The sequence below is a fragment of the Aythya ferina genome (assembly GCF_964211825.1).
Source record: "Aythya ferina genome assembly, chromosome: 5".
NCBI classification, from domain to species: Eukaryota; Metazoa; Chordata; class Aves; order Anseriformes; family Anatidae; genus Aythya; species Aythya ferina.
The window spans coordinates 31317150-31343428 of record NC_140301.1 but is presented as its reverse complement, the minus strand read 5'-3'; the positions used below and the strand labels follow the sequence as shown (position 1 = coordinate 31343428).

Sequence of the window (26279 nt, the reverse complement as noted above, 5' to 3'; positions counted from 1 at the left end):
GCTTCCGTGCCGGAGCTCCGCCCGCCCGCCCCGGCCCGCCCCAACCCGGCCGGGCCCCGCCATGGCGGCCTCCCGCCCGGGGCACTGAGGGGAGCTGCAGTAAGCGTGTGCTGTTGGGTCCTACCCGAAATGGGGCTTGAGGGTATGGAGGTTGTTCTGTTTTCTCGTAATAACCTTAACAGGGGGGAGGCTGTACAGGCAAAAAGTGACCTGTATAGCCTGAAGAAACCAGAAGAGAACAGCAAAATAGCTCCTGTGAGGGGAGGTCCTAAATTTTTCCTCTGCAACACGATGGCACATGCAAAACGATGCTTTATTCCCGTTAAAAGACTGAAACGCCATTCCAGATAAATTAATTTAACCAAGAAAGTTCAGCTTTCATGAGGAAATCTTTGCCTCGTCGCTTCCAGGTGAGGTGCAGCTGCATTTGTTCTGATACAACACTCATGAACAGTAACCAAGAAGCTAAACTACCAAAAGCGAACATAAAAGAAGTTCTCCAAGCATCTTTACTGACAGACTGCTGTTTGAGAAAACAGGGACTGAAGACGATTTGTGCTGGGAGATTGAAGAACAGGAATGGAAGAGTAAGTGAGGCAGTCTTACACCCAGCTTTTCTGCTCAGGGATGAAGCCTAACTTGTGAAACCATGCTCAGTCACATCTTCTTCACCAATAACAGAAACACAATCTCCAAATGGAAGTATGGCTCAGGCACGTACCTGGTCTCCCTGCCTAAGACTCCTACAAAAGGGAGAGGAGCATAGCACCATTTAGTGAAAGGAAATGTAAGATTCAGTATCACCAGGTAATAAATTGCTTTGTGTGGGAATAGCTGTAACCCATTTCTACCAGAACACAAATTATGCATGAGGCATTGGCCTCCTCAGTCTTTAAAGAGCAGTATACTTTTCCATTGGCATTTGATGTTATATACTAGTGATCAGAATGATTAAAAAAATCCACACACACCCCTGCCTGTTACATAACACAAACATACTCTGTCCTACCCTGGGTCTTATGATCTTGACTCACTGTGTGCCTGTCAAGCCTGTTGCATTTCTGTGCCACATCATGGGATCTCTTACTGCTTCGTCTCTCCTCTAAAGGAGAGCTTCTAGCAGGAACATCTTATCACCATAATAAAAAGCTGGTCAACATGATCATTTTCTCACTACTACTACTTTTAGTATTCCCTGTGGCATGTACATGCAACAGCAGTTATATCAGTAATATCACAGCAAGTTCTCACAAACAAAATCCACATGTAGAATAAGATTTAAAAAAAAAAAAAAACTCACTGCATTTGAATTGCTGGCAGTGTGCATTCACAATTCAGAACAGCTTGTTGAAGATTTTTAAGAAATGCGGATGCTGACTGCATATGTTATTTCTATACATTGTCCTAATCACTAAAAACCTCTGCAGATATCAGACTAAAAAGTAATTCACATTTTCTCCTTCTTGCTTGTTGTTCATCAGGTCTTCAGAGTAGTATGTACAGCTTGCTTTAAAGTTATGATATCTGCTTTGAAATAATGTATATAAATTTTAGTTAAGTCTGCGTAATTAAAAGTTAACAATCCTGCAGGCTTTGCAGCTTCATGCATTCATACTTTGGGAACTGCTCTCCAATAAAAGCTTTCCGTATGACTGCATATAAGTCACAGCATAAGTCTGCTGCACGAAGGAACAGATGTTATTTACCAAGGCTGTAGCAACCCGACAAATAAGTGGAAAAAACAGAACAACTAAGGGAACAAGAAGCTATAATCACAATATCTATTGCAGTAAACCACCTATGGAATTCAAAACTTCTACTACTGGTGGAAGATACAATAGGGATAGAAGGGAAAAAGGCAGAGGACAAGTCAAAACGAATGTAGTTGTAGGCTCAAAGTACCACACCCCTACTGTATTTATTTTGATCTTTAAATTATTAAGCTTGGACTGGAATCATGGAAACCATTTAAATCTTTGTTTTGTTCAGAAATGTATGATTTACCCTATGTTAGCTTTTCAGTTAACAAGCTTAATGGGGAAAAAAGAGCTATTAGAAAAAACTGCATTATAAAAGTAATGCTGTAAAGTTAAGAAAAAGTGAGGGTGTTCTGTGAAGAGGTTAATACTACCTGTTCTCTCACCAGTAAGAAAGTTGAAGGAAACGATGTAAGCCTTTCTACTCTTTGCCTAGCTTTTATTAAATAGTATATACAAACTTCTTTTGTGCTTCCAATAGAGAACATTTTGCCTTGTCTCAAAAATAAACACCCCAAAACAATAGGACTTAGAGGAAAAAAAACATTAAATAGTTCCATGTTGCTTTCACAAAATTTCTTCTCCCCAAAGGGCACGGAGACCGCCTGGTTTCATCTTTATCAATTATGCATAGCGAATTAGAAGTCGACGTGTTTTCTCATTAAAGATCCATCCCCTGTAGGCCACAGGTAGATGCTGGGGGACATACTCCCAACAAATCTTGGAGATGCAGCTGCTATAGGCTCATTTTTTTCTCTGCCCATCTGCTGACCGTTTGCTGCCTCCACAGCACAGCTGACAGAAGACACTGAACTTGTGCTTCAACTACTCTACTGTAAAGTGCCATGTTCCAGCATCAGTTGCTGATGAACTAGAGCTAAGCCCCCCCCTCTTTACAGTGGAATCAAGTACAGGCACACATTCACTTCTGCTGACATAGCTGTGAGTGAAGAAAAAGAAAAGCTGACTCTTTAAGCCCTTCCCGCAGTACCCACAGTAGTTTGTCTAGCAGCTCCCTAAAAGTCTAGTTCTGCTGACATGTACTTGGTAATTGTCAGATGTAAAGATTACAAACCCAAATTAGAGCTTTTATCATACAGTCTACATCGGGTTTCCAGGTAGAAGTTTCTGCAAGTAAAGCCTTCGCAGCCGAACAAAATATAAACAGAAAACTGTCCAAAAGCTCTTTTTCATTTGAAAAGGAGAAAAAAGCAATTGTATAGAATAAAAATCTACAGCATTAACTTAAACACAATGATCTTATCAGAGTACCTCTTGGCCAAAGGGACCAACTGGGACAGGAAGGCCATCATCAAATCACTTCCAATAGAGGCAATAAACAGACATTAGAAAGTAAAGTATCCCAGCACTGTGTAGTCCCATCCAAGCCTCTTCCAAGTAAACTAAGTGGTGCAGCAGTGCTGACACACTCTGGAAAGCAATGCCATCTTCTCATAAAGGAGTGTTGACTGGGTGGTGTGAGATGTTACACATGGAGGGATGAAGAGGTTTGCCGAAATGTCTAGTTAGTATCTGCTTAACATGAATAGTCAAGCACTTGTGGAGCATTGCAGGAGTGGGTTTGGTTTTTCTTTGTTATATTTTTTGCTTTTTTTAATTAAACCATGCAACACATGGAACGTAGGGGCAAATATTTTTTCCAGGCATCCACCACATTGCCGGCAATGAGATGTGCCACAACAAGTGTTAGCTCTACACAACTGTTACCTACAGGTCAATGGCATTTTAAAATAGAAAATCTCTTACACAGTGTTATGAATAAAATTGCACTTGATTTTGTTAAAAACTCCTATCCCTGTAACTTTTCCAAATATCTCTTTTCTGACGTCTTAATTTTCTTAGTTAAGGGGAGCTTCTCTCTAAAACCTCTCATTCATGTTGGACATGCAACACAGAACAGCCTAAGCCCTTTCCTACCAGAAAACAACTCTTTTGTTTCTTCAGTGCTTACTTCTATCTGTTCCCACCCTCCACCAAAAAAGGTAAAGGCAATTCACCTGCACGTTGTCAACTTTAACACTGCAATATAAACTCCTCAAGCAGACATTAGGAATTTTAGTTTCACAGATTAAATATTTGAAAAGTTACAGAAGGTGCTGGAATAGTACACATTTAAATTGCTTAAAAATCCAAACTTGCAGCAACTTTGTAATTTCAAAATTTCCAAATGGTTTATCAATGTCCTTGTGAACTTCTTCCACAGCAAGACATCCTCGTGACAATAAAGCATCAAACTTCCAAGGCTGTGATCAAGAAACCAATCAGCAGGATGCACTTGCTCCACCAAGCAACTTTGAAAGAGGCGTCTCCACTTCCAACAACAAAAGCCTTCTCCTTCATTCCATTTTGGACCTTTCGAAGTGTGTAATCATTCTTTCCTGCAAAATAAAAAAAATCCCAATTCTGTCATTTCCATCAATAGAAATATATTACTCAGTAATAAGGAGGTATGCTACGCACATTCACAACAAATGCACGCTCACGTGCACTTTACCACAGGAGTGCAACTTAGAGCAGGCAGATACACCTCTTCTTCTAGAATGAAAAGTTACACCCTTCCACCCACAAGCTCTTCATCCATAGGATTATAGGGTATAGGTCACATCATTCACGCATGTCCACATCACAATTTCCACTACTGTGGAAATAACTCTTCCTAACCAGCTAATGGCTTGTGCTCTTTGCTTCTGCTCCACAAATGCTTAATACAGACTCCCCTTTCAAACATTTCATTTCTTCTACATTTATTATACTGCTCTTTAAATTGACTGAAACCTCTTACAGTATTTAACAGTATCTTGATGCCAAGAATATCTCTGCAACAAAAAGTTCTAACAGTATTCATTACCCACAATGTTAATCAAAAACTTTCTCCAAGCCATACAGCTCACTTGCTTTTCCACAGCATCGTATGTCTCCGTAAGTATTCAACATAACAAAGAAAGGAGGAGAAACTAAGACCGGGAAAACAACTAACCCAGCATGGAAAAAAAAATTGCATAGGTACAGTCTTCAGCAGGAAGGGCTTGTAATCCAGAAAACAATGGTTTCTTTCTGCTTAACTGTGTTCTTCAACGAAGGTACAATGATCCCTGAAATCATAAGTACTGCAAGCAGCAAATCTTTACAACTTGTATTCTTAGAAGCTGTAACTTAGTTGTGCCCGCTATCCCTCCCCTTGTATTTTACTACTGCACTGCCAAGATCAGATGCCAGTTCTAATAAGCCAAGTCCTTAACAGCTGACTCCTGACTCCTTTGGTATGTCAGAAGACTGTTTTGTACTGAAGACTTGTTTACTGACCTCATCTGAATCCAGAAGAGCTGGAAGCGCACTGCAAGGGAAACAAAAATTGTTAATATGGCTAAAGCACCTACTGAGAGCGTATGTTGACAACTGTTCTCAGCCTTATCTTCTACCTTAAGCTTTTTAGGGCAAAGGAGAGCAGTAACAAAGACAGACCTTTCAATTAAACACATAGAAATTAGAGAAATACACACAAAAAGAGGAAGAGCCCAAGCAGTATCTTATCAATGACCTTCACAGCTTAAACATTATTTCATCACAGCTTCTGAATTTCTCATTACCTTCTGAACAATTTCCACGTTGCCAAGAAACAAGTTGCACACATAGTATCTTACCAGTCTGGCTCCAACTACAAAAGGAGCATTTTGCAATACAGAAAAAATGTTACACCACACAGAAAACATCTACAATATGAAACATTTACAATACGAGACCTTGTTATTAGAAAAATCCCACAAACCACACAAGCTACACTGGTACCATAGCCTTTTCAGCTACAATGACCTCCCACCTATGTACTGGGATCTCATCTCTTCACAGCCATGATCAACATACTTTAAAGAACAGAAAGTGAGCCTTCCTAGCTTACACCAGTCTTGTCCTTAAGGAATCCTACCATTCCTCAAAAAAAAAAAAAAAAAAAAAGTGCTAGACTAGGGAAAACACATTTAATTGAGAAACTGCACTTTCCTCCACTTGAAGCTTGATTTCTTCTCTTTAATTGACTTCAAGCAGAAGAATTCTACTTGAATCTAGACTCTTTGCCAAAATTCACTGTTCAGATTTGTGAACATGAAGCATCTGTCACCTTCTGTTTTGCTATGAAGAATTTAGACAGACACTGACCTTTTTAGGATATAAAAAAAATAGTATTAAAAGCAGAACAGATATGGACTGCACATACAGTTGACTATATTGCCAGAAGCATAAAAATGACTCAGATGTACCACATCAAGTACAGAGCTAAATGAAATTCCACAGTTTACATCCAGAAAAATACTTGAATAAATTTTCAGAGCACTGAACAAAAAGATGGGGTTTGTTTGTCCTTTGCTTTCTAGATTTGTTTTCTTTATCTTTAGTGAAGTGCAAACAAATCAGTCTGTGGCTCCACAGTCAGAGAGGGTATTCCTTGAGTCAGCATGCGTTCAAGTGGCAGGAACTACAAGTCTGACAGACTGCAGAAAGCCAGGTGGTAGCACGCTAAAAGTCATGAGGCCAAACCCAGGCTGAACTCAGTATCTGTTCGTGTAAATGCAGCATGTTATAGGAACACATATAGGTTATAGGAAGTTATAGGAACACAAATATATTAGAATGCCCTATGTCCGAGGAACCCACTTTTATTGTGACTACAAAAATACTCACACATCAGTCACCGAAGAAGGAACATTCTCTTCTACCCACTTCAGGTCATCCTCCTGCTACAAGTGCAGAAATTAAATGGAAAACAAGAGTCAGTTTTCCCAAAATGCTGTCAGATACAAACCTTTTTCTTCTCAGTCTACTTGACGAAAAGCCTTCAAATTGATTTCTGAATTACAGAGAAAGTATTCCAATAGGAAAAAAAACTAACTTGCTAACAATTTAGATGAGATTTTGTAATACTCTAATAGCTACTAGGCAAAACAGGCCCTCACGACATCATTTACAATAATACACACACCACCCCATTTGAATAACTGGTCAAAAAATCTCAAGATTAGAAGGCAGTTTATTTAAAATATGGTTCAGCCTCCCTGTAAGCCTGACAAAAAGTTTTATCTATATTGCATTGTGCAAGCATTCCTGAAGAACAGACTGCATTCTAAATTCTCCATTGGCATTAATAGGAAGTTACATGAGAAGCCTTTACAGAAGTTCTGTAAAGCAAGTAAACACACATGTAATACTTGGACTCACTCCCATTCTAGAGCAAACCTGGAAACTCATATTTATAGGCCAAAAACTGTATATTGTGAGCTACTGCTAGGGGCAGCCAAAAGGGCTATGTTCCTCTAGGTGGGGAGGACATACTTACAGCTTTGTTTGCTTTCACATTCCCATTTGGTTCTTGCTTTGTACTTCTCATTTTCATTCCTTCTGTAGACAAAAGAAGGGGAAAAAAGACTGTAGTAACTAAACTCTAATTGCTCAGAGACTGTAAGTGAAAATGTTGAGTGTTCATCTAATCCAACGATTAAGAAAAACAAGTTACTCATTAAGACAATACTTTTTCTTATTTGAAAGGCTTGTGATACTTTATGAGAGGTGGAATACTTACTTGTCCTGAATTTTGCAGTTTTACCTAGAAAATATAAATTTCTACTCCTTTTCTCTAGACGAGACATAAAAAGCATAAAGCTCAAAGACACGGCTGCTCAGAGAGCAGCAACTGTGTCATCTCCCTCCTTGGAAATACTTCAAAAGCCATCTAGACATAGATGGTCCTGGGCAAGCTGCTCCAGGTGACTGCAGCAGAGGTTCTTTCAAACCTCAGCCATTCCGTGCTATACGCAACTCCCCAAATTTATTTTACCTCCTGACTGCTGAGCAGCCTTGTTTAAGAGCTGAGAAGCAACACACATCTCCCAGCCTGGCAGACAGCCAATACAGCTGATTTGGCAAACACATTGAGGAGATAACACACTTTCTTAGCTCTCAGTAAATCAAACAGCACTGATATATCCCAGCAAACTCATTTCAGGACAGACAGCAGCAGTGAGTATATATCACCCTACCCTTTTTATAAAATGGTTTTGTTACAAGGACAACAGATGTACGGAGATGGGAGGCAGAGGTTATTATAGTAGGAGAGGGTGAATGGACAGAAAGGTGCCACCTTGTGTTATAAAGCAGGACTGCTTCAAGGCCCATCTATATGTTTACACTGGACATTTCTGCAGAATTCAGAGAACACGTAATACATATGATTCTTTAAATTTTAAGAAGAGGAATTGCATGAGCCCATTGTCTAGCAAAAGTATTTGAGACCTTTGTCATCACATATGGATTTTTTTTTTTTTTAAGTAGATATAGTAAAAACAACCATAACAGCATCTTCAGTGTCATCTGAAAACCCCAGGATTAAACATGTAATGTAAATGCTAAACAAAGCCAATATTCCTCTGCAACTGCATAAATGAATGGCAACAAGCAAGCACGTACTCCACTTTTACAGCTGTTACCTGTTGAAATAAAAAACAGATGTTTCCAACGCAAAAGAGGTGGAAAGAAATTTTGCTCTTACCAAAGCTTTCCTTCAACATCGGCTCTTTCTGCTCATCATCATCCTCTTCTTCAGACAGCGGTGAGAAAGCAAACCTTTAGGAGGGAAGGGAAGTTATAGAAGAACATGTATTGCCACCTAAGAGAGTTATTGACATTCACATCACTTAATTATTCTGTGTAGCACATTGTTTTGTAGACCTATGCTCAGCTACATAGGAGTTCAAGCAACTTCTTTTCAACTAAGGTCACCACCAAGTACAGATTGAATTTTAACTATGTGACTTCTTCCACCTACTTTTCTCAGGCCCTACATATATTGCTTAGTATCCTATGCTAGGATGCTATGGACCAGTATACTGCAACTGAAGTCATCCCTGAGGACTTCTTTGGGATATACAAGGATTCCCGCAAAAACCCTGTTTTTTGAAACAGTTTAGAAAAGCTGAACCTTTGGTTGTTAGCAGATGGTCTCCACAGAATCATGATGACAAAAAGGATCATTGAAAACAATAAGCGCCAGATAGCATCATCCACCCACAGCTCCTGCCAGTCCTGTCAAGGAAAACAGCAACAGAAACAGAAAAAGTTGAGAGAAGTTTCCATATCCCAAGCTCTTTCCAAGGATGAATTACAGACATCTGACAAAGAGGCTCACTTCCTTTAACTGTGAATTTTACCATATGGTATGCTACTCTAGACATAATCCACAGAAAAATCTGTTCCAGAATCCCCAGTCTCACCTCTTACACTGCCAAATTTAAACTTATCAAGAGGCACCAACCACAGAAAGTATTCAGTATAAGCTCACCGATTGACAGTCCACCAGCCTGAACTTCATGGTTGTCCAGATGATAAATACAATGGATGCTGCAAGATTAAAAACGAACAAGCTACTTAGTACTACTACAAAGTATGTTAGTGTTTGTATACTACTAACAGTGTTGTGTTTCCCAAACAAAGGGTGAAGAGTTAAATAGTGAAATTCTTGGAAACTAATTCATTAGGTTTGGAAAACACGAGATTGCCTTATTGCACTGACCGTATCAAGATGTTTAGGCACAGTCCAGAGTATTTTTTTTTTACTGGTTCGACAAACCAGAGACAAAAGGCATAAGTCAAGCAGAAAGTATTTTAACCAAAATCCTTACCCCTATTTACTGTTCTTATATTCATCTACTTCTCAAACCATGGTTTCATTATTGGTTGACAAACAAAAGCTACCTTGAAGTAACTGAACATTTGATCCATCTGAATGGATAAGCATTCAGATCTTGACACATAAGAGTCTCAGTGCACAAACTAAGCTCTCACCACAGTTTTAGAAGGTGAGACTTCCCTTTATTAGAGAATTCTATAATGACTAAGAACCAAATGCTACAAGGAATTTAATCAGAGCTTTCAATTAAATGAATGCTGCTGTTTTTTTGTTTAAAGTTAAAAAAAAAAAAAAAGAAAGTACAGCGGTTAGAAGCTTTCTGCTCATCATGTAGATGGCATTACCAAATACATGAAAGAAGCAAAGCAGCACTGAGATTTATTCTTGGAATTCGGTTTATCACTCCTGTAGAGAGGCTGAACTTCTCTCTATTATTCTTTCCGAAAATAAGCAGCACATTATGTTACAATACAAAGAATAAGTTTTTCCAAGAGTCACTCTAGTCGTCACCTAAGGAGGAAGAACCACCAAAAAAATGATCTCAGTAATGCACAGCCCAGAGACACCTTAAAATTCCATACTACATAGTGATACTGTGATTTTGGTACAAACTACCACTGGGACGTTAATAACGCAGGATAAAACTGCCAGGTGCAAAAGATTATTAAAAGGAACAAAAGCACTCCATTCTAACTGATTTGCTGACTAATAATCTACTACCTCTTAAGTATCAACGTAACACTTGACAGCAACCCACAATGAGAAATGGCTCAAGTGTTATTTCTAACATTTTCATTGCATTTACAGAAAAGTCACTAAACTGAAAAGTCTGCTTTAGTGAGCAAATTGAGCTATATATGGAAATAGCAAGTGCTCTTACATGGTTCATGTAATTTTCTACTTACCTGCTACTGCCAAGATGAGTGTGTTGGTAAAGTGCCGATACAAAGAGAGTTTCACAACATTCCTTCGAAGTTTTAGCAGTTTCATTGTTTGAGTCAAGCTGATGAATATGTATGGAAAGTCAAGGAAAACCTGAGGGAACAAGCTGGCCACAGACTTAGGAGAACACTGGTCTTAGGAACAACAGCTTCCCCCACCCCCCCAACACAGCCCTCTAAAAATATAGACCAGACTCACAGTAGAAGAGAAGGTCATCCTCTGGCAGTGATGCTAAACAGCTGGATCTATCCCTTTCATGCAATTTAATCACTTTAGTAGCCTAAAGCTTTTGTCACACCAACATGCTATCCTAACACCTATGTTGGACTATGGTCCACTCCTCCACAAAAGGCGTCAGATGTCCTTCTGATAAAGGAAAAAAAAAAATCAAGGCAATAAAACAAGTTGCTAGAGGAGACACTGTGATAAGAGAAACATGGAGCGGTCATAACTGGGCAGCAATTCATGTTTTAAATCTTTTTGCAATTGACTTTAGCTAAAAATGCTTTATAAGGGGGTTTTGTTATGCATTGCTTTGAGGTCAGCATTTGACAGCAGTTGCTCAAGTTACAATATTATGGATATTTGGATGCAATATATCGACACTGAAAAGTTAACTTTGCGCCATGTTGTCATGGCGCCATGTTGTCACATGTCATGTACTTCAAGATTTACCTTGAAAATTTACCTGAGAGTTACAAAAATTTCAGGCTTGTTGTTGCTAAGAAGCCTTTTGTCAAAAACAAGTGGCCTTCTCCCAAGGTTATTACTGTTGTACTGTTCAAGTGTCACATTAGAACAAATTAATTTGATTCTTTAATAAACAGAGACTGATAACTGACTTAATTAGTTTGTTTAGTTAGCCAGTAGATGTGTTAGAGCAGCTCTTGGTTTGCTTTGCACTGGCTGAAGCAAAAGCTTACCTGCACACTCAGTTATAGAGTTTCTATTAACTTCACTAGAAGTAGAAGGAACATATGCTTGAAGCTCATTTAAAAAGGAAAAAAAAAAAAAAAAAAAAGTTCAGCCAAAACAACTCCACAAAAAATAAATTTGAAAGAAAACACACCCCACCAAGTAAAATAGTGAAGGATATCCACCAGCACAGGGCAGTATCTAGGAAAGCCAGGGGAATAAAAGCCAAGGAGGCAAGATCATTCTGGGCCTGGAGACAAAGAAAGAGCCAGTAAGAACAAACCGAAAAGGAAACAAGGCATAGAAGAAATGAGTAGTGTCAGGCTATTTTATAAGAAACCACAAATACTGCACCACAATGCTCCCGAGTTTCACTACAGAAATAGAGGGTTTGAAACAAGTGTTCAACCTGATGCACAGAGGGGTTTAAAAAGAACAAAAGCAGACTACAGCACAGTCAGTTCCCAATTCTCCACCAGCAAGGCAAGAACTACTTTCCAGATGAAGTTAATTTAGCACTGTTAAAAAGAGATGATTGTTGTGATACAGTCTGGCCACTTCTGTTATAGAAAATCAGCAGTCAGCTTGTTAGAAATGTAGTAATGAACTCTTCTACATCATCCATAGAAGAACTACATGCTCCACCAGTATCCATGGGTTTTACTGAAAGTGGCAGAAATTGCCTTTGTGTATCCATGAAAAACTAATGAAGTTCCAAATGACAAAATCAAACCGCTTTTCATTGCTTTTAAAGTGTTAGACATAAACAATTCTGCAAGTTTTTAACATTCTGGAGTTTATGAAAGGATATCCACAAAACAATACAGGCATCAATCAAGGACAGGGCCAAGTTTGCTATCAGAGCCACAGTGTCATAGAAAAACTGAAAAAGTACCAAATATATGACGTGTTAAATACCTTGTCCCAAGATATCAAAGAAACAAACAACAGAAATTCAAACCCTGAGATGCACTTAGAGATTCAAAGAAGTATCAGCACCACTCACATGCACTTCCCCAGATCCAGCCTCAAAAATTAAAGGTTTGTTTGGTTGTTGTAGTTCTTTTGTTGTGTGGTTTGGGTTGTGTGGTTTTTTTTTTTTGTTTTAATATAAAAAAACATCATGGCCGAATGAATTAAGCTGTACATTTAGGTCTGGATCTAACTCAATACCCCAAGATCCATTCCCACCCAAACTGAACGAAACCTGGCTAATCACAAAGTTATGAAAATTATTTAAAATTTCACAAAATTATGCACTGATGCATAGAAAAGAATCTTAAAACCAGTAATCCCATTAATCCTCATCTACAGTCTGAGTTTAACCACTTTACTCTGTGTTCTCTTCTTTCAGCATAGCCCTGGGACTCTTCATTGGTATATAAGACAGTAGCATCTGCAGTATACGGAAAGAAAAAAAAGCAGCAGTTACTGACCCCTGTGACTCTAAGAACACCTTCCATGCCGGAAAATAACAGATAAAGGGCTCCAGCCATAACTACTTTATGAAGAGTAACTCCAAGGCGAGGCCTGTAGGAAAACAAAGAGAAGTTTAGATTAAGTGCAGAAGAAGAACGAAGTCACATCAGCTTGAGTCTAGTGTAAGGCAAGAGGCACATAAGGCACTACTAGGTAAGTGAAATAATTTTATTATGGTGCTATAAGCTTATGACATGGCTAAGGAAGAGATTGGTAACACTTAACGTATTTGGCTTTTTATTACCACTACAAGAAGCCCCATACCTTCTTCCCAAGTTCCGCCAAACATACTTCTACTTGCTGGAAGTTCCCAATGCCACATGAGATGTTATTTTACCACCTGATACAAGATGAGGGCAGACAGATGAACAGCTCATCTTGTCAGCAGAAATCTCCTACAGCAGATCCTCAATACCAATTCATGACCTCCCCTATTTCTAGAAGCTCTTCCTTGCCCAAAAGGGGCATAAAAAGCTCCCACTGCAGTCAGTGAAATATCTCAATAGTGAGACAAACCTACTCAACAGTGGTGAAGGCAGGAGGATGTAAAGAAGAGCAATCCCTACATCAAACTGTATGTGTATGCTGACAGATCAAAAAGTCTGGAGCACCTAACTTCTAACTAGCAAAGTACAGGGAGATGAATACTACCATAAGTCATGAAAGAACAGCATTGAAAAGACTTGTAATACAATCAACCACACTCCACACCTGTAACAAAATTACTCACTTGACTATTCCATATCCCAGGCTGACTATAATGACCAGAGTTCGAGCCAGTGAACGTTTCACAGCAGACAGCAGTTCTGCCAGTATTAGTGCTCCTTGTACTACCAAAAGCAAAGAGAATGAAGCTAGGTTATGAAAAATGTAACTTATGGTTTTACTGAATACTGCATATGATTGTAGTATAACAGCAGACACGGTAAGTTTCAGGAAGTAGGCTGTTAAATTTAAGTCATTTTATTTCCCACATCGAGAGCAAGCTTTCAGAAAACACAGGTCTCTTACCGTTAAAAAGGAACAAACAACACACACACACAAAAAAAAAACACAATAGCACATTAGTGAAAAATCAAGTCCAAAGAAAGTGAAGAGCAAGTGATCCGTAAAATGTTTATCCACAAGATCAGTCTGGAAGATCTTCCACGCAAGTACACCATGAAAACCTTCTGCACTGTGGGTGTGACTAATAAAAAAGTCATAATGAAAGTTTACTTAACTTCATTTGCATGCATCCATGCTAAAAAAAAAAAAAAAAAAAATCAAAAATAGTATCTCAAAGGTGTTTTATTTTGAGGGAGAGAGAGATTTGCTTAAAATGAATTATTAGGCTGTTGGCTGAAAAAAATCAAAAGTTTATCTGCAATGCTGTCATGATAAACAAGGAATTTCAAAGTCTCCAAGGCTAATACCAGTTATAAAAACTGAATTACAAACTACACTTACGAAGTCCTGTTTTAAAGCTCAAGCAAGCATTACAGTGAATACTTTCAAGAATCTAGCATTCTATATTCCTGAGATACTACATTCAGAAGTCAGACACAGTCAAAGCATTTTAATTTTAGAGGAGCACAGGTTGTCAAGAGATGCTAAAAAGCATCGTATATGAAAAAAAATGAAGAAACTCTGTTTCCTGTTCTTTGTTTTGAAGCAATCCTCAAGTAATCACATACTTGCAATGCATTTGTCACCCGAATTCAGTGTATGTTAGCATAAGGCTTTAGTGCTATGCTCATCAATGAAATTGCAAACCGCAGTTGTTACCTACCTGATTCCCCCGTGTAGCGGATATTCTGGAACTCTGCATAGAACACTGCTTTCTCAAGCATGCCCAGGAAGATAACTGCACCAATCCAGAACTGGATCCTCAGGAGATCCCGCCAGTAACACGCTGACCACGCAAGCCATAGAACCCCGAAGAACACGTACACAATACACATCACCATGAAAAACTATTACACAAAGAGAAGCAAAAAAAAATAGGACCCTTAGACCAAAAATGAGAAATACAGGTGTAAGATAACTCTACTTTCTCACCAAGAATATCAACTTTTAAAGGTTTGAAACACATTGTCACTGTAATAGAATCTGGAGAAGACAAATGAAGCAATCTTGTTTCTTCTAGTTTCTTACTGAGAACAAACATTCAGAGAAACTGAATTTCTGAACAATTTCTCTTGAAAAGCCATCTGCCAATCTATTCACAAGCAATGTTTAAAGATAGTATCACATGTTACATGTTCAAAAAAAAAACTTCAGATAAGAGTTTTGGCAAAAGATCAAGTACCAAAAACCCTGCGCCTTCTCATACATTATTCTTTATATTATTACCTTCCTTGTACACTTACAATTAATACTCTGCAAATGAACTTAGGAGTCCCCTTTACACACCATTCCACAGAACAAAGATAAACAACTGATGGCTCTACTTCCTCTGTGCAAATAATTTGACAGCTCTCAAAAGCTAATTTTTAGCCAACTCAGTTTTTGACCAAGCTTTCCTTGGTCAGTCAAAAATCTGGAATTGAAAAAAGAAAGCCCCAAATCCATTTAAATGTTATCATCTTGTGATTTTTCCAATCTAGCATTATGTGCTTCAGAAGAACTTTCATAGTATATCTCCTATACTGAACAATTAGCTACGACAACGCTACTCAGTGCTGAATTTTGTAAATCACAGCAGCATACCAGGGCAAGTTAAGTTTCCACAAAGCACAATCAAATTGAAAAAGAAGGATAAGAAGGAGAGAAAGATATGAAATGAATAGCAGGAACTACCTAACCAAAGTATAGGACAGTGATAATCAAGGACTCTCCTCTTATAGAGGGTGGTCTGTATTTTTTTTTTTTTTTTTGTCTGTTTGTTTTGTTGGTTGGTTGTTTTAAAGTAAGCAAGCTCTAAAGTTGGCTGCAAGATTCTCTGAAACCTTCACAAACTGAAAACATCTCCCTTCGGAGAACAGCTTACTAATCCTTAACGCATTTTCATGCCAGAGTGATCCACGCAGTTCACATGTTAAGGATCTAGACGTCAGTTCACATTCAGACATTCTGTTACAGAAATATGTAGACAGAAACCTTTTTCTAGACTTGACACGTGGGAATATTCATACCAGTGAATTATTTGGCAATAGAACTGCTGAAGCTTTCACTTCTGCAGCGAGTAAAACATCTGGTTCAAAAATGCAATGAGGCTCTCCTCTTTAAAGGCTACTTGCCAATAGTCACCCTACAGTTCTTACTTGTTACTGATCCCCAGCTAAAGTCTGTCTGCACTATATAAGTTCTTTCATTTTCTTAGCCTCCTCAAAAGAAGCAATTAATGATCAAGTCAACAATCCCTCTGAAGGGGAATTAGCTCTTTGTAGTGCAATTATGCTTTCATTGTAAGGCAGTATTGAGTACGTTATCATGGCATGGAAGACAGCTGGTGGAATAGGGAGATGAGGCTACAAAATAATAAAGTAATGACAAAGGAAAGGGTAGCTGTAAGCAAAGACATAAAAGAGCTACTTTTCTAAGATATGAGCTAAGGAGAAAAACAAACATCAGTAAAACTGCTCAGTTTAGAGTTAACGGTACCGCTACCTTCTGGAACGACAAACTGATAGGCTTTAAGTCAAATATCTGCAATTTGCATCTGTTTTCTCAATCCTATATGCAACACAAAAAAACCCTCTGCTAAAATTAGTTCTTCTAAGCTACAGGCTTTGTATCTTGAAGTATGGAAGGAGAGTATTTGAGATTTACATCCACTGACAGCTTTATAGGTCAAAGAAAAGCTGGTTTACTTACAATCATCAGAGGATAGTCTGCAAGTGATAGATACTCATATGGCCCCTTCAGTTCTACTGTCACTGTCAAAAGATAATACAATAACCAATTTAAACAAGAAGCAAAAACAGGAAGCCAGGATAAAGTACTTAAATGATTTTTCCTCAAGTGTAAAGAAATAAAAATCTTCACATGGGCAAGCTTTTAAATTTAACTTAACCTTATTTGATTAAAATACAAGATTCATAACACATTCAGTTAATTAGATTATATTAAATCCATTTAATATGCACCATTACTGATTAACTTATGGTAGCACTTAGAGTGAAAGTACTTTGTGCTGGAGATTTCTGCGTAACAGTGAAGTTAGAAAACACAGAAGTTCCAACTTATTGTAAGAATTTTAGAACTTCGCTAAAATTTGGATACATTATCAATACAGTTAAATATATTATAATAAAGATCATTGTTGTCACTTTGAAATTACATATTCTAAACTATTTAAGCCCTTTAATATAAGTCACTGTGTTGGTCTGGATATTAAATACCAAACCTCAAAATTGAACTACTCAGGATTCTTCCTTACTTCCATCATTACACTGACAGACTAAGAGCCGTAGGATCTTCCAAACACTAGCAATCACCTATTTTCTTAAGATGAAGAGTTGTGGTAGCTACTATTTACAACTATATAAAGCAAAAGATAGTGTCTTATGAAAAAGAACTGAATAGTATGTATTAAGAAGTACCTTCGAACACGGGCAGAATGACAGACATCAAAAACTGCAATATCTATTTTTAACTTACTGTATTAATAGCTATCTTACTTGTGAAGAGCTTCTCTTTGACATTTGAGGAAGGTGTTGTTTTCTCCGTTCTTTTAACTTTCGTAGTAGAATCTTTTGCAGATATAGCTCCAATTTGTACAATAAATATATATGGCCCATCTCGCCAAGTTTTAATAACAGCATTCATTTCCTGAAAATAAAATGTCTACACGTAGATAACACACCAAAAAAGGAACAAACAAAAACAACAAAAGCATGTTCTCCATAAATGAGTGATATTTTCCATGTAAAAATATTAAATTCATCTCTTGCCAGGCCTAAAACTTCTTAATATATATTTTATATGCAATTTCTGAATGTACTTGTGAGACATAATACTGTAAAGTTAGTCTGACACAATATTTTTAAGAGTCTAGATTTTAACCTCATACCTGTAAGATTCAAATCCTGCTAGTAAACTAAGAATGAGAAAGCTTGCCCAGACTAAATATTTGCACCATAAAACAAAACACAAAAGAGATTTATTTTGAGCTCCAGTACCCAAAACCATTAGTTCCACAACTGAGAAAGTTCCAGCCATCTCAAAAACTGCAATAATATAAGAAGTTAAGGTTAAAACTAAGACTACCTAGACATACACTGCTTACAAGACCATTGTAGAAGTAGCACAAGACTTTATAACGGCCTCTCCAAGAGAACGTCAGTATTAAAACCATGCATTTCTACTACAAATCCTCCTGCCTACAAGACCTAAAGCAACCAGCATTTTATGCATCAAAAAAGTTAATGCTAATATTGACTGAAGTTGAAATGCTTAGTTAAAAACATATTAAGCTTCGATGAAAATATATTTTTGTACACTACTTCTGCCTTTAAAATATATCCATTTCTTGCTGCATTGATTCCTTATTACTACAGTCACGCACATTTACATTTTAACTTTAAGGTAAATGGTCCTGTTAGTACAAATGGAGTTAAGCATATTTTCTTTGTTGGCATCCAGGAAATGCAGTGTGAAGTTGATAATTCCTGGCTAAGGCTCAATCAAAATACATAATATAAATACTAACAGATTTGAAACCTCAAAAGAAATCATTCAACTTGCTAGGTACAATATTTTAAAAGATTGACTAGGCCAAGATGAAAACAAATGTAACCCCTAAATATTAGTGACCATTAGCGATCACTTAGATCATATCTCTGATTACTTACCTTAAAGCTAATATAGTCTACATACTTTAAATTACTTTTTTTTGGCAAGAATTTTATTTTTTGATTTATACCATCAGTTTGAATTGTTTGCATTACTTCATATACGTACCCCCAAATAAACAAACAAACAAACAAAAAACACACACACACACCACACCAAACACACACAACTTCACTATACTTGTAAACATTGGTAGTTTTCTCTAGAATAAGAAATATAAAAATAATAAGAAAAAACGCTGGATTCCACATTTTCGACATTACATTTAAATTCAATATACATACAGTTTTATCTGCCACCATTGTGTGATTTGCTGCGCTCTCCTTCTTATCTTTTACACCCTTAGAGAAAAAAAACAGAAAAAGGATAAATCAGTAGGTCAAAATCCTATTTCAGTCCTACACTCATTCATCAAAAACAAAACAAAAAAAAAAAAAAAAAAAAAAAACATACCTCTTGTTTCTCAGGTGAGAGAGGCTCTGGATGAACAAATTCTTTATAGAAAATCTGAAAGATCAAAAAAAAGAAGTACATCATTTATAGGCATTACAGTTTAATATGGCATTACTTTACCAGAGCAGTAAATTTGAGTTTAAGGAAGGATTATCAGACAAGCAGTATTGAATAGCTTTCATTTCTTTAAATCAAACAACTGTATTTGTGGAAGGAATACTACTACTTAGATAATACTGTAATTTGAGAGTTGCTTTTTTCCCCCCTCAGACAACAGGTCTCTATTTTTAGAACTAGACTCTCAGACATGACAGCAGTGAAATTAATTTCTCTTTCAAAATAAGAATCTGTTGACTATCTCCATCACTAGATGAAATCTACACAGACCCAAACAAAATCTGAAGATTTCTGCCTCAGTCTATGGAAAAAAAGAAGTCCCTAGACAAGTGGGTGCTTACTAGGGATCCAGATTCTGCCAACTCTCCTGAATTTGAAATTTAATGACTGAAATCTCCTGACTTGAAATCTAATGAAATTGCTATACCACAAGAAACAAAGCTGAACAACCAAAAGGAGATGTTTATGTCAAACTTCAGAAATGAATAACTGGGAAGAATAACTTCTGTTAAAAATTTCAGCAGACTTCAAAAAGGAATTGGAGGTTTTTAAAGACTTAAAAAAACCTGCTTCACCAACTTGAACATTCAGTTAAGTAGATGCCTCAGTTCACATTACACATATAAGCCCTCACGAGCTTTTCTATAAAACCACAGAAAAACAGAACTGACATTTCTCATATTACTAAAGACAAAAAGCAAGCAGCATACAGATTTAAAAAAAAAAAACACCTTTCAAGCCATCTTCACATATCAAAGGAGTTAGAGGCTTGCAAGAGACATCATTAAAACCCTTTTCAAGTCACATTTAGGCACACATTTTTCTTTAAGAAAAATGCTAGACTCAATACTTAGACAATTTGCAGTACTCATTATCCACACCCCTTTGTCTAAAGGGGGAGTAGTTCAGTAAAGGCAAAATGCTGTCCACTTTACCTTGAATCCTTAAGTACACCATAAAACACAGACGATTACATTGGCACTGTCAGTAGTATGACTGCACGGCTTCCCCTGGTGATATATATCTTCCCTGGAGGCTATGTTTGCACATTATGTCACATTTTCTTGTTTCTTCCATTTGATTTGTTTCAGCTACTTTTTGCACTAGTTATTTTTCATTTTTTACGTTACTTAACACTGATAATATTTATTTTGCAACATACTTATTTCTATTATTATAAACGATCATTATCTGAGCAAAAGTCCCAGTCCTTTAATGACCTAACTTCAGTAAGAGATTCACTCTGTAGCCAGAGACACACGCTCCTCTTCTAGCAGTAGACTTCTGTAGGCCAGTTCTTAGTGTTAAGTGAAATAGGAACATGGAACACAGAATCACATATGGAAAGAAGCACTGGGCTTTAAAGTGCAGGGCTTTTTCTCTGACAAAAGGGAAACAGGGAAAAAGTACCTTCAAACCTTCAGAGGTCCTCACATAAGCTAATAATGCACTTAACAGGAACTATCGTCTTCTCTGTGTTATTGTACAATAGAACAGAGTGGAATAAGATTTCTACCCGTACCTGGGGCCTGAAGAGCTCAGAGCAATTTGGAAACAGTAGAGAAGCTGTGGCATAGTATCCTGACCAACCCGGATGTTCTTCAGATGTAGTCCCAAAATAGTACTCTGCCTGTTCTTCCTGCCAAACACAGAACAGAATTTACATTGGCATCCATTATATCAAATGTTTCATCTGAGTAGGCAGCTGCAAGACCTGGGAAGTGCCAAATCTTCCCTCTGCATATACTCCTGAGCAGAATTTATTAGGATAAAAGCCATCATGCCCACGCATGACTAGTCTTCCTCCATATATTTTTGTTTATATATATATACATATATAAATATATGAAATATTCATATATACTATATATATACACACACAAATAGTATATATTATTCATATATTATATACACACACACACAAGATTTAAGTATTAATACCCAATTGAAAATAAATACATCTCAGTATTCCTACATGAGAGGTGCAGCAGCCAGTGCAAACTCAAGTCTACATGAGCAAACTCCAAATCATTCTGTTAAAGGCCTCAGTACTGTGCCAGACTAGTAGTTAACCACTATCACAGTTAATATTTTAAGTAAACAAGAAAAATGTATTACAAACAGTACAGATGTGTTCTACCACATTTGAGAGACATTATACACACTGAAAGACATTTTATATAAGTCAATAACACTTACAATATGCATGCAGGAAAGAACAGAATTAAGAATAAAGCATCTTATTTTTTTTTTTCTATTTGCTGTAATTAATGTTCTCATCTAACAGATAAACTCACCCACTTCAGATTAGAGTTGATGTCCTTATTTCAAATTATGGTTTTAGAATAATTCTGATAAATGCCTCTACCTTACTCAAAACCCAAAAAAAGGTCAGTAATTCCAGACAGCTGTAGACCAATTCTTCTCTCATCACCTTCCCACTGATACAGAAACTTCTTCCCACTGATACAGAAACTACTAAAGAGATGCATCTCTTTAGGCCTACCAAACGAACATGACACAAGCAAGAAATATCCAATCCTCTCACCCCCAGAACTGCTTACTCACCCCCAGAACTGCTAAAAATCATAACCCATGTTTTTCCACACAATTCTTACCCCAAAATTGAAGACTTCATTGTAGCAATCAGAGTATCTTAAGTACCAAGTAACGTTGTAACCCTGGGAGGGATCACAAGCCTTCTCATCTCCTTCAACTAAAAAGATAAGAACATGTAAGACAACCTTTCCATGTCATTCTTCCGTTCTGTGCCAAACTACTGTAATTAAGTTTAAATGCAAAAAGTAAAACAATAGAAAAACAGTCTCCTCAAATAATCCACTAGTGTTCAGTGAAAAAAAAAAGGCATATGGAAAACAGAATTTGACTACAACATCACATTAACTCCATTGAAGAGCTGAAGATCATTTGGAATTATTTTTTTCTTGAGACAACCAGGGATATCCCAGCAACTGCAAACACCAAACAAGATGACAGGAACTCCCAGTGATCGCAATACACAACATTATTTCCCTTTCTAAGACACTTGGGGGGACATAGCAGGTGTCTAAAGCTAAGAACAAGTTAATACTAAAGGTGATTTGCACAGAACTGAAATACACCAATATTTGAATAATACCTAAACAAACTGATAACACCACCAAGACAGTATAAGGAAACGTAAAGTTTTGCAAGTCAACATCCACCCCCCACTCCCAAAAGACAAACAATCCATCCATGAATTAGCTCACTGTCAAAGCTGCAATGCTACCTAAAACCACAATAACGCAACTTTTGCCATTTTGATATTAAGACAAATAGACATGGAAGATGAAACACAAGATTTTATGTACTTCTGAAACAAATATCATGACAAAATGTTTCATATCTCATACCAAAACTAAAGTCTGATGAAGAAAATTTGATGTTGAGAAGGTAAACTTCACACGTAAACAAAATGAGTAGTGATTGTTCAGTCTTGGAAGAGCCATTTACTGATTATATTTCAGTTTTGCCACTCAACAGATGGCAAAACAAGATCAATGAGTTGACAGTATGTTTCTAGCGCTAATAAATCCCCACAACTTCACAGTGAAGGTTTATCTCAGACTACACACCCACAGGTTTGTTACATGTGGAGGACTTTTAATGAACATTTCCCTATTGATCAAATGAGAGAAAAAATATCCAACTAGTTAGAAGACCCTGCCAAGGAGCAGGAACTGACTTTAAGCCATATGACTTCTAAACCTAAGGAACTGTAGCCCTACATATAGAGCTACAAACTGAGTCCCCAACGCCAAAGATTAAAAGAAAAAAAAAGAATGCAAAAAGAAAGCAATCACTGAAAAATCTAACAGTTTCCTTATGACACCTTCTGGTGTACATGCAAATAAGACATATGTTCTCCACATAGCCCTAGATACTGCATATGGCAAAACAATGAAACTAAGAGGCAACATAAACACTACAATAACGTGGGCTGATAGCAAATTCTTTGGTGACAAAGGCTGTTCTGATAAAATTGATCAAGTGAGGAATAACGCATAACAGTGCAACAAAGAAACAGTGTTATTTAAAAAATATATTTTAATCACATTTTTACCTATTAAAAATAGATCAGATTATTGAAGCTCTATATTCAGCAAGCAGCAACAACAACCAAAGGCAAATCAGGCCACAAACAGAGTAATGCACCAATCTAGGCAATCACCACAGAAATGCTGAGAAGAAGCACTCTAAGAAACAGAGGAGGCACCCATGGCATTTACTGAATTCAGCAACAAAGAAATCGAAGTTCCTTTGCTTTCAAGCAAAGCAAGCAATATTCAACTCAAATACAGTCCTCATTTAATAGACGAGAGCGGGGTTTCCACCACGATCCTAGACAGGAAACCAGGTATCTTCAAGAACAGCACTTAAGAAAAGTAGCAGATAAAAATAAATTCATTACTGATAATACTTAACAGTGGCAGTTTTCCCAGTCAAAAGAAAAAAAAAAAAACAAAACAGAAAAAAAAAAAAGAGCATTAGATACCAACACACAATATACACCATAAAAATCAAGAAGGGGAAAGAAAAAGTGCAGGAGGAAATACAGTTGCTTTTCTAAATTCATGCAAGTTTTTTTTAATCACACTGGTATGTAAAACAGATCTTCCCAGGTAATTCTAAAGCTTAATCCCTGATCAAAGGCTGACAAGCAGAATGTAGTTGAAGTCTACACCAAGAGCCAGAAGATGTAATTCTTACTGCCAGATCTGCCACAAACCTCTCCTGTAACAAACACAATCTATTTTCTGTATGCCTTGATTCCTTCTTTCTCTTGGTTATTTCAGTTGTACCCCTCGTGATTAGACTTATCACACGTTACTGCAAGTCTCACATGCCGTATTAGTATGAGCATGCTGAAAAAAACCCTACCAAACTTCCAGATACCCTTTGAAAACCACTTCCTTTTCCCCCAAGCATCAGATTTACAGCTGTCTTGATGCAAGCTGTGAAACTCAGCACTTGAGCTATACTCGGAAAGTGGGAAAACCCTAATCCTTCACTAATAACCACCTTAATACTAGCCTCCTATTTCAGATTCCTATGAGATTAATGGAGACACTTTAACAAGCTCCCTTTGAAACGGTCCTAAAATGGGCAGGCATCCAAAATTAAACCTGAAAATCTATATAGTAAGCATAGTAAACATAACAGAGCATAGAAATATGCAATTTTATCAAGAAGCGTCAGTCAATCTTACCACCTTGCTTTCCTCATAACTGAGGAAAATTAATCACTGCAGTAACTACGTATTAAAGCAACAAAAGCACAGATCCTACTAATTGTTTTTTAAAGTGGCTTATTTCCTCATTTAACACAAATGCAGAAAGCCATTCACAGATGCTGTACCTGTATAACCACTCAATTCACATCAGGAGAGCAAGAGCTTGTCCCTCTCATCAGTGGTAACAACTAGTGCAAATAACCCCTTAAAAGTGCTCACAGCACATGGCAAAGATTCTAGCCATTAGAAATCAGTCACTTCCACAAGTCACCTTTGTCATCTAGTTGCCACCTCAGCAATGTCTTCAGATTTACAGATCATAGGCTATTTTACAGACACTCCTTAGTGCACTGACCTACATAGCCCATAACCCTGGTCACATCAGAAAAGAGCAAGACAATAAAAAAAACGTGAGGGCTGCAAATATTTTCTCTGTAGCTCACTCACACACACTGTGATCAGGAAGAGAAAACAGCTCTCGGGAGACCTGTCATAACGTCCAATGCCACTTCCTTACAACTGCCAGAGGTGTCCACCTAAAAAAATGAACAGGGCCTCAAAAGCACTGGCTTCAGTCACCCAGTCAGTGCCAAGACTTCCCACTGGGGCAACACAGCACACCTTACTGCAGGGCTCAGCACATCCCACACCTCATAACCTTCGACCTGAAACGAAATGGTACTCCCATTGCCCATCTCACCCTTTCCACACGCAGGACAAACACAACAATCCACTTCCATTGCAGCCAAAAGATACCACAGCTGGGAACATCCAAGGCTGTTATTGAACCCAACCATATCAGACCTGTGGCTTTCATCCAGTGCTAGGAGGTGAGCTGTCATTGCAGCAAGTGTCGTTAAACACTTCACAGTCTTTTAAGTCCAAAATGCAAAGTAAGGACTGTGTCTAACAGCGACACGAGCAGGTTAATGCCCTAGGAGCACTTACATCTCAGGAAAATGGTGGTGTTGCTGAAGAGAATCTTCCCAAAGTTAAAAAACTTCTTCCCCTGGAAAAGCAAAAAGAGGAGGAGACATTAGTGGGCTTAATGTCACCCAATTTAAATGTCATTTTCCCTCAGAGTTTTAACTTAATGCAAAAATGAAAGTGAATACCAATTAGGAGCCGGCATTACTGGATTTTCCAGTCATGCTTCATCACCCCTTCAATCTACTTTTAAAGAGAGCTTGACAAGCTTTTTTTTTTTTTTTGGTTCTGCAAACCCGAATTAGTTTACCACCCCTTATTAAAACGATTTGCTCTTCCTTGCTGATAAGGCCTAGACTTTATCCAAGCGAGCAAACTCCCTTCTTAGAAACAACCGGAGCACCAGTCCCAGTCCTTTCAGCTCCTTCCCGAAGCTCATGAGTCTCCCAGCAAACACCCACCACTCCTCCCACAGCCCGATAAACACGAGTTAAACGCCAGATAGAAGAGCTTCTCCATGTATTTTCCAGCAGGCACGGCAGCAGGGAGGCGCTGGAAGCCTCCCCGGCGGCCGCAGCCCCCTCAGCGCAGCTGAGGTGTCCCGGGGCCAGGCCCCGGCTCGCCTCGACGACGGGGGCCCCCCCTCGGCCTCCCGCCGCGGCCTCCTCTCCCCGTGCGGCCGAAGGGCCCGGCACCAGCCCCGGAGCCCCGGGCCGGAGCCGCGAGGCTGCGGGCAGAGCAGGCCAGGCCGCGCCCCGGCCGCCCTCCGCGCACTCACCATGGGCACGGGCACCCGCCATTTGGAGAGCTGCCCGGCGCCCGCCGCGCCCGCCAGCAGCAGCAGAGCCAGCAGCCGCAGCACGCCGGCCTCAGGCCGCCGCCGCCGCTCCCCGCACCGCGGCGCCTCCGCCGCCGCCATCCCGCCGCACGGAGCCCGTGGCCG

At 38.3% G+C, this 26279-nt stretch overlaps 1 protein-coding gene and 1 long non-coding RNA gene across 5 annotated transcripts; one reads left to right on the top strand and one right to left on the bottom strand.

Moving 5' to 3' along the window:
* The first annotated feature begins 73 nt into the window (after positions 1-73).
* Positions 74-2873, top strand: LOC311437548. The gene is made up of 2 exons (XR_014693541.1): positions 74-587; positions 682-2873. It is a non-coding gene; the product is annotated as an uncharacterized lncRNA (long non-coding RNA).
* TMEM87A (transmembrane protein 87A) lies at positions 2176-26265 on the bottom strand. Of its 4 annotated transcripts, none has more exons than XM_084520932.1 (20): positions 26115-26265; positions 25358-25418; positions 21753-21850; positions 20657-20773; positions 19018-19071; positions 18849-18905; positions 17391-17556; positions 16585-16646; positions 14558-14741; positions 13517-13616; positions 12744-12837; positions 12119-12190; positions 10356-10464; positions 9103-9161; positions 8743-8846; positions 8314-8387; positions 7105-7166; positions 6453-6508; positions 5082-5112; positions 2176-4156 (listed from the first exon to the last, which is right to left on the bottom strand). In XM_084520932.1, exons 1-20 carry the CDS (start codon positions 26253-26255, stop codon positions 4115-4117), a joined length of 1743 nt encoding a protein of 580 aa, XP_084377058.1. In that variant the 5' UTR covers positions 26256-26265; the 3' UTR covers positions 2176-4114. The 4 variants fall into 4 exon arrangements, with proteins under 4 accessions (XP_084377058.1, XP_084377055.1, XP_084377056.1 ...); XM_084520929.1 differs by lacking the exon at positions 12119-12190 and adding an exon at positions 11489-11557; XM_084520930.1 differs by having other exon boundaries at positions 17391-17541.
* Between the last annotated feature and the right edge of the window lie 14 nt (positions 26266-26279).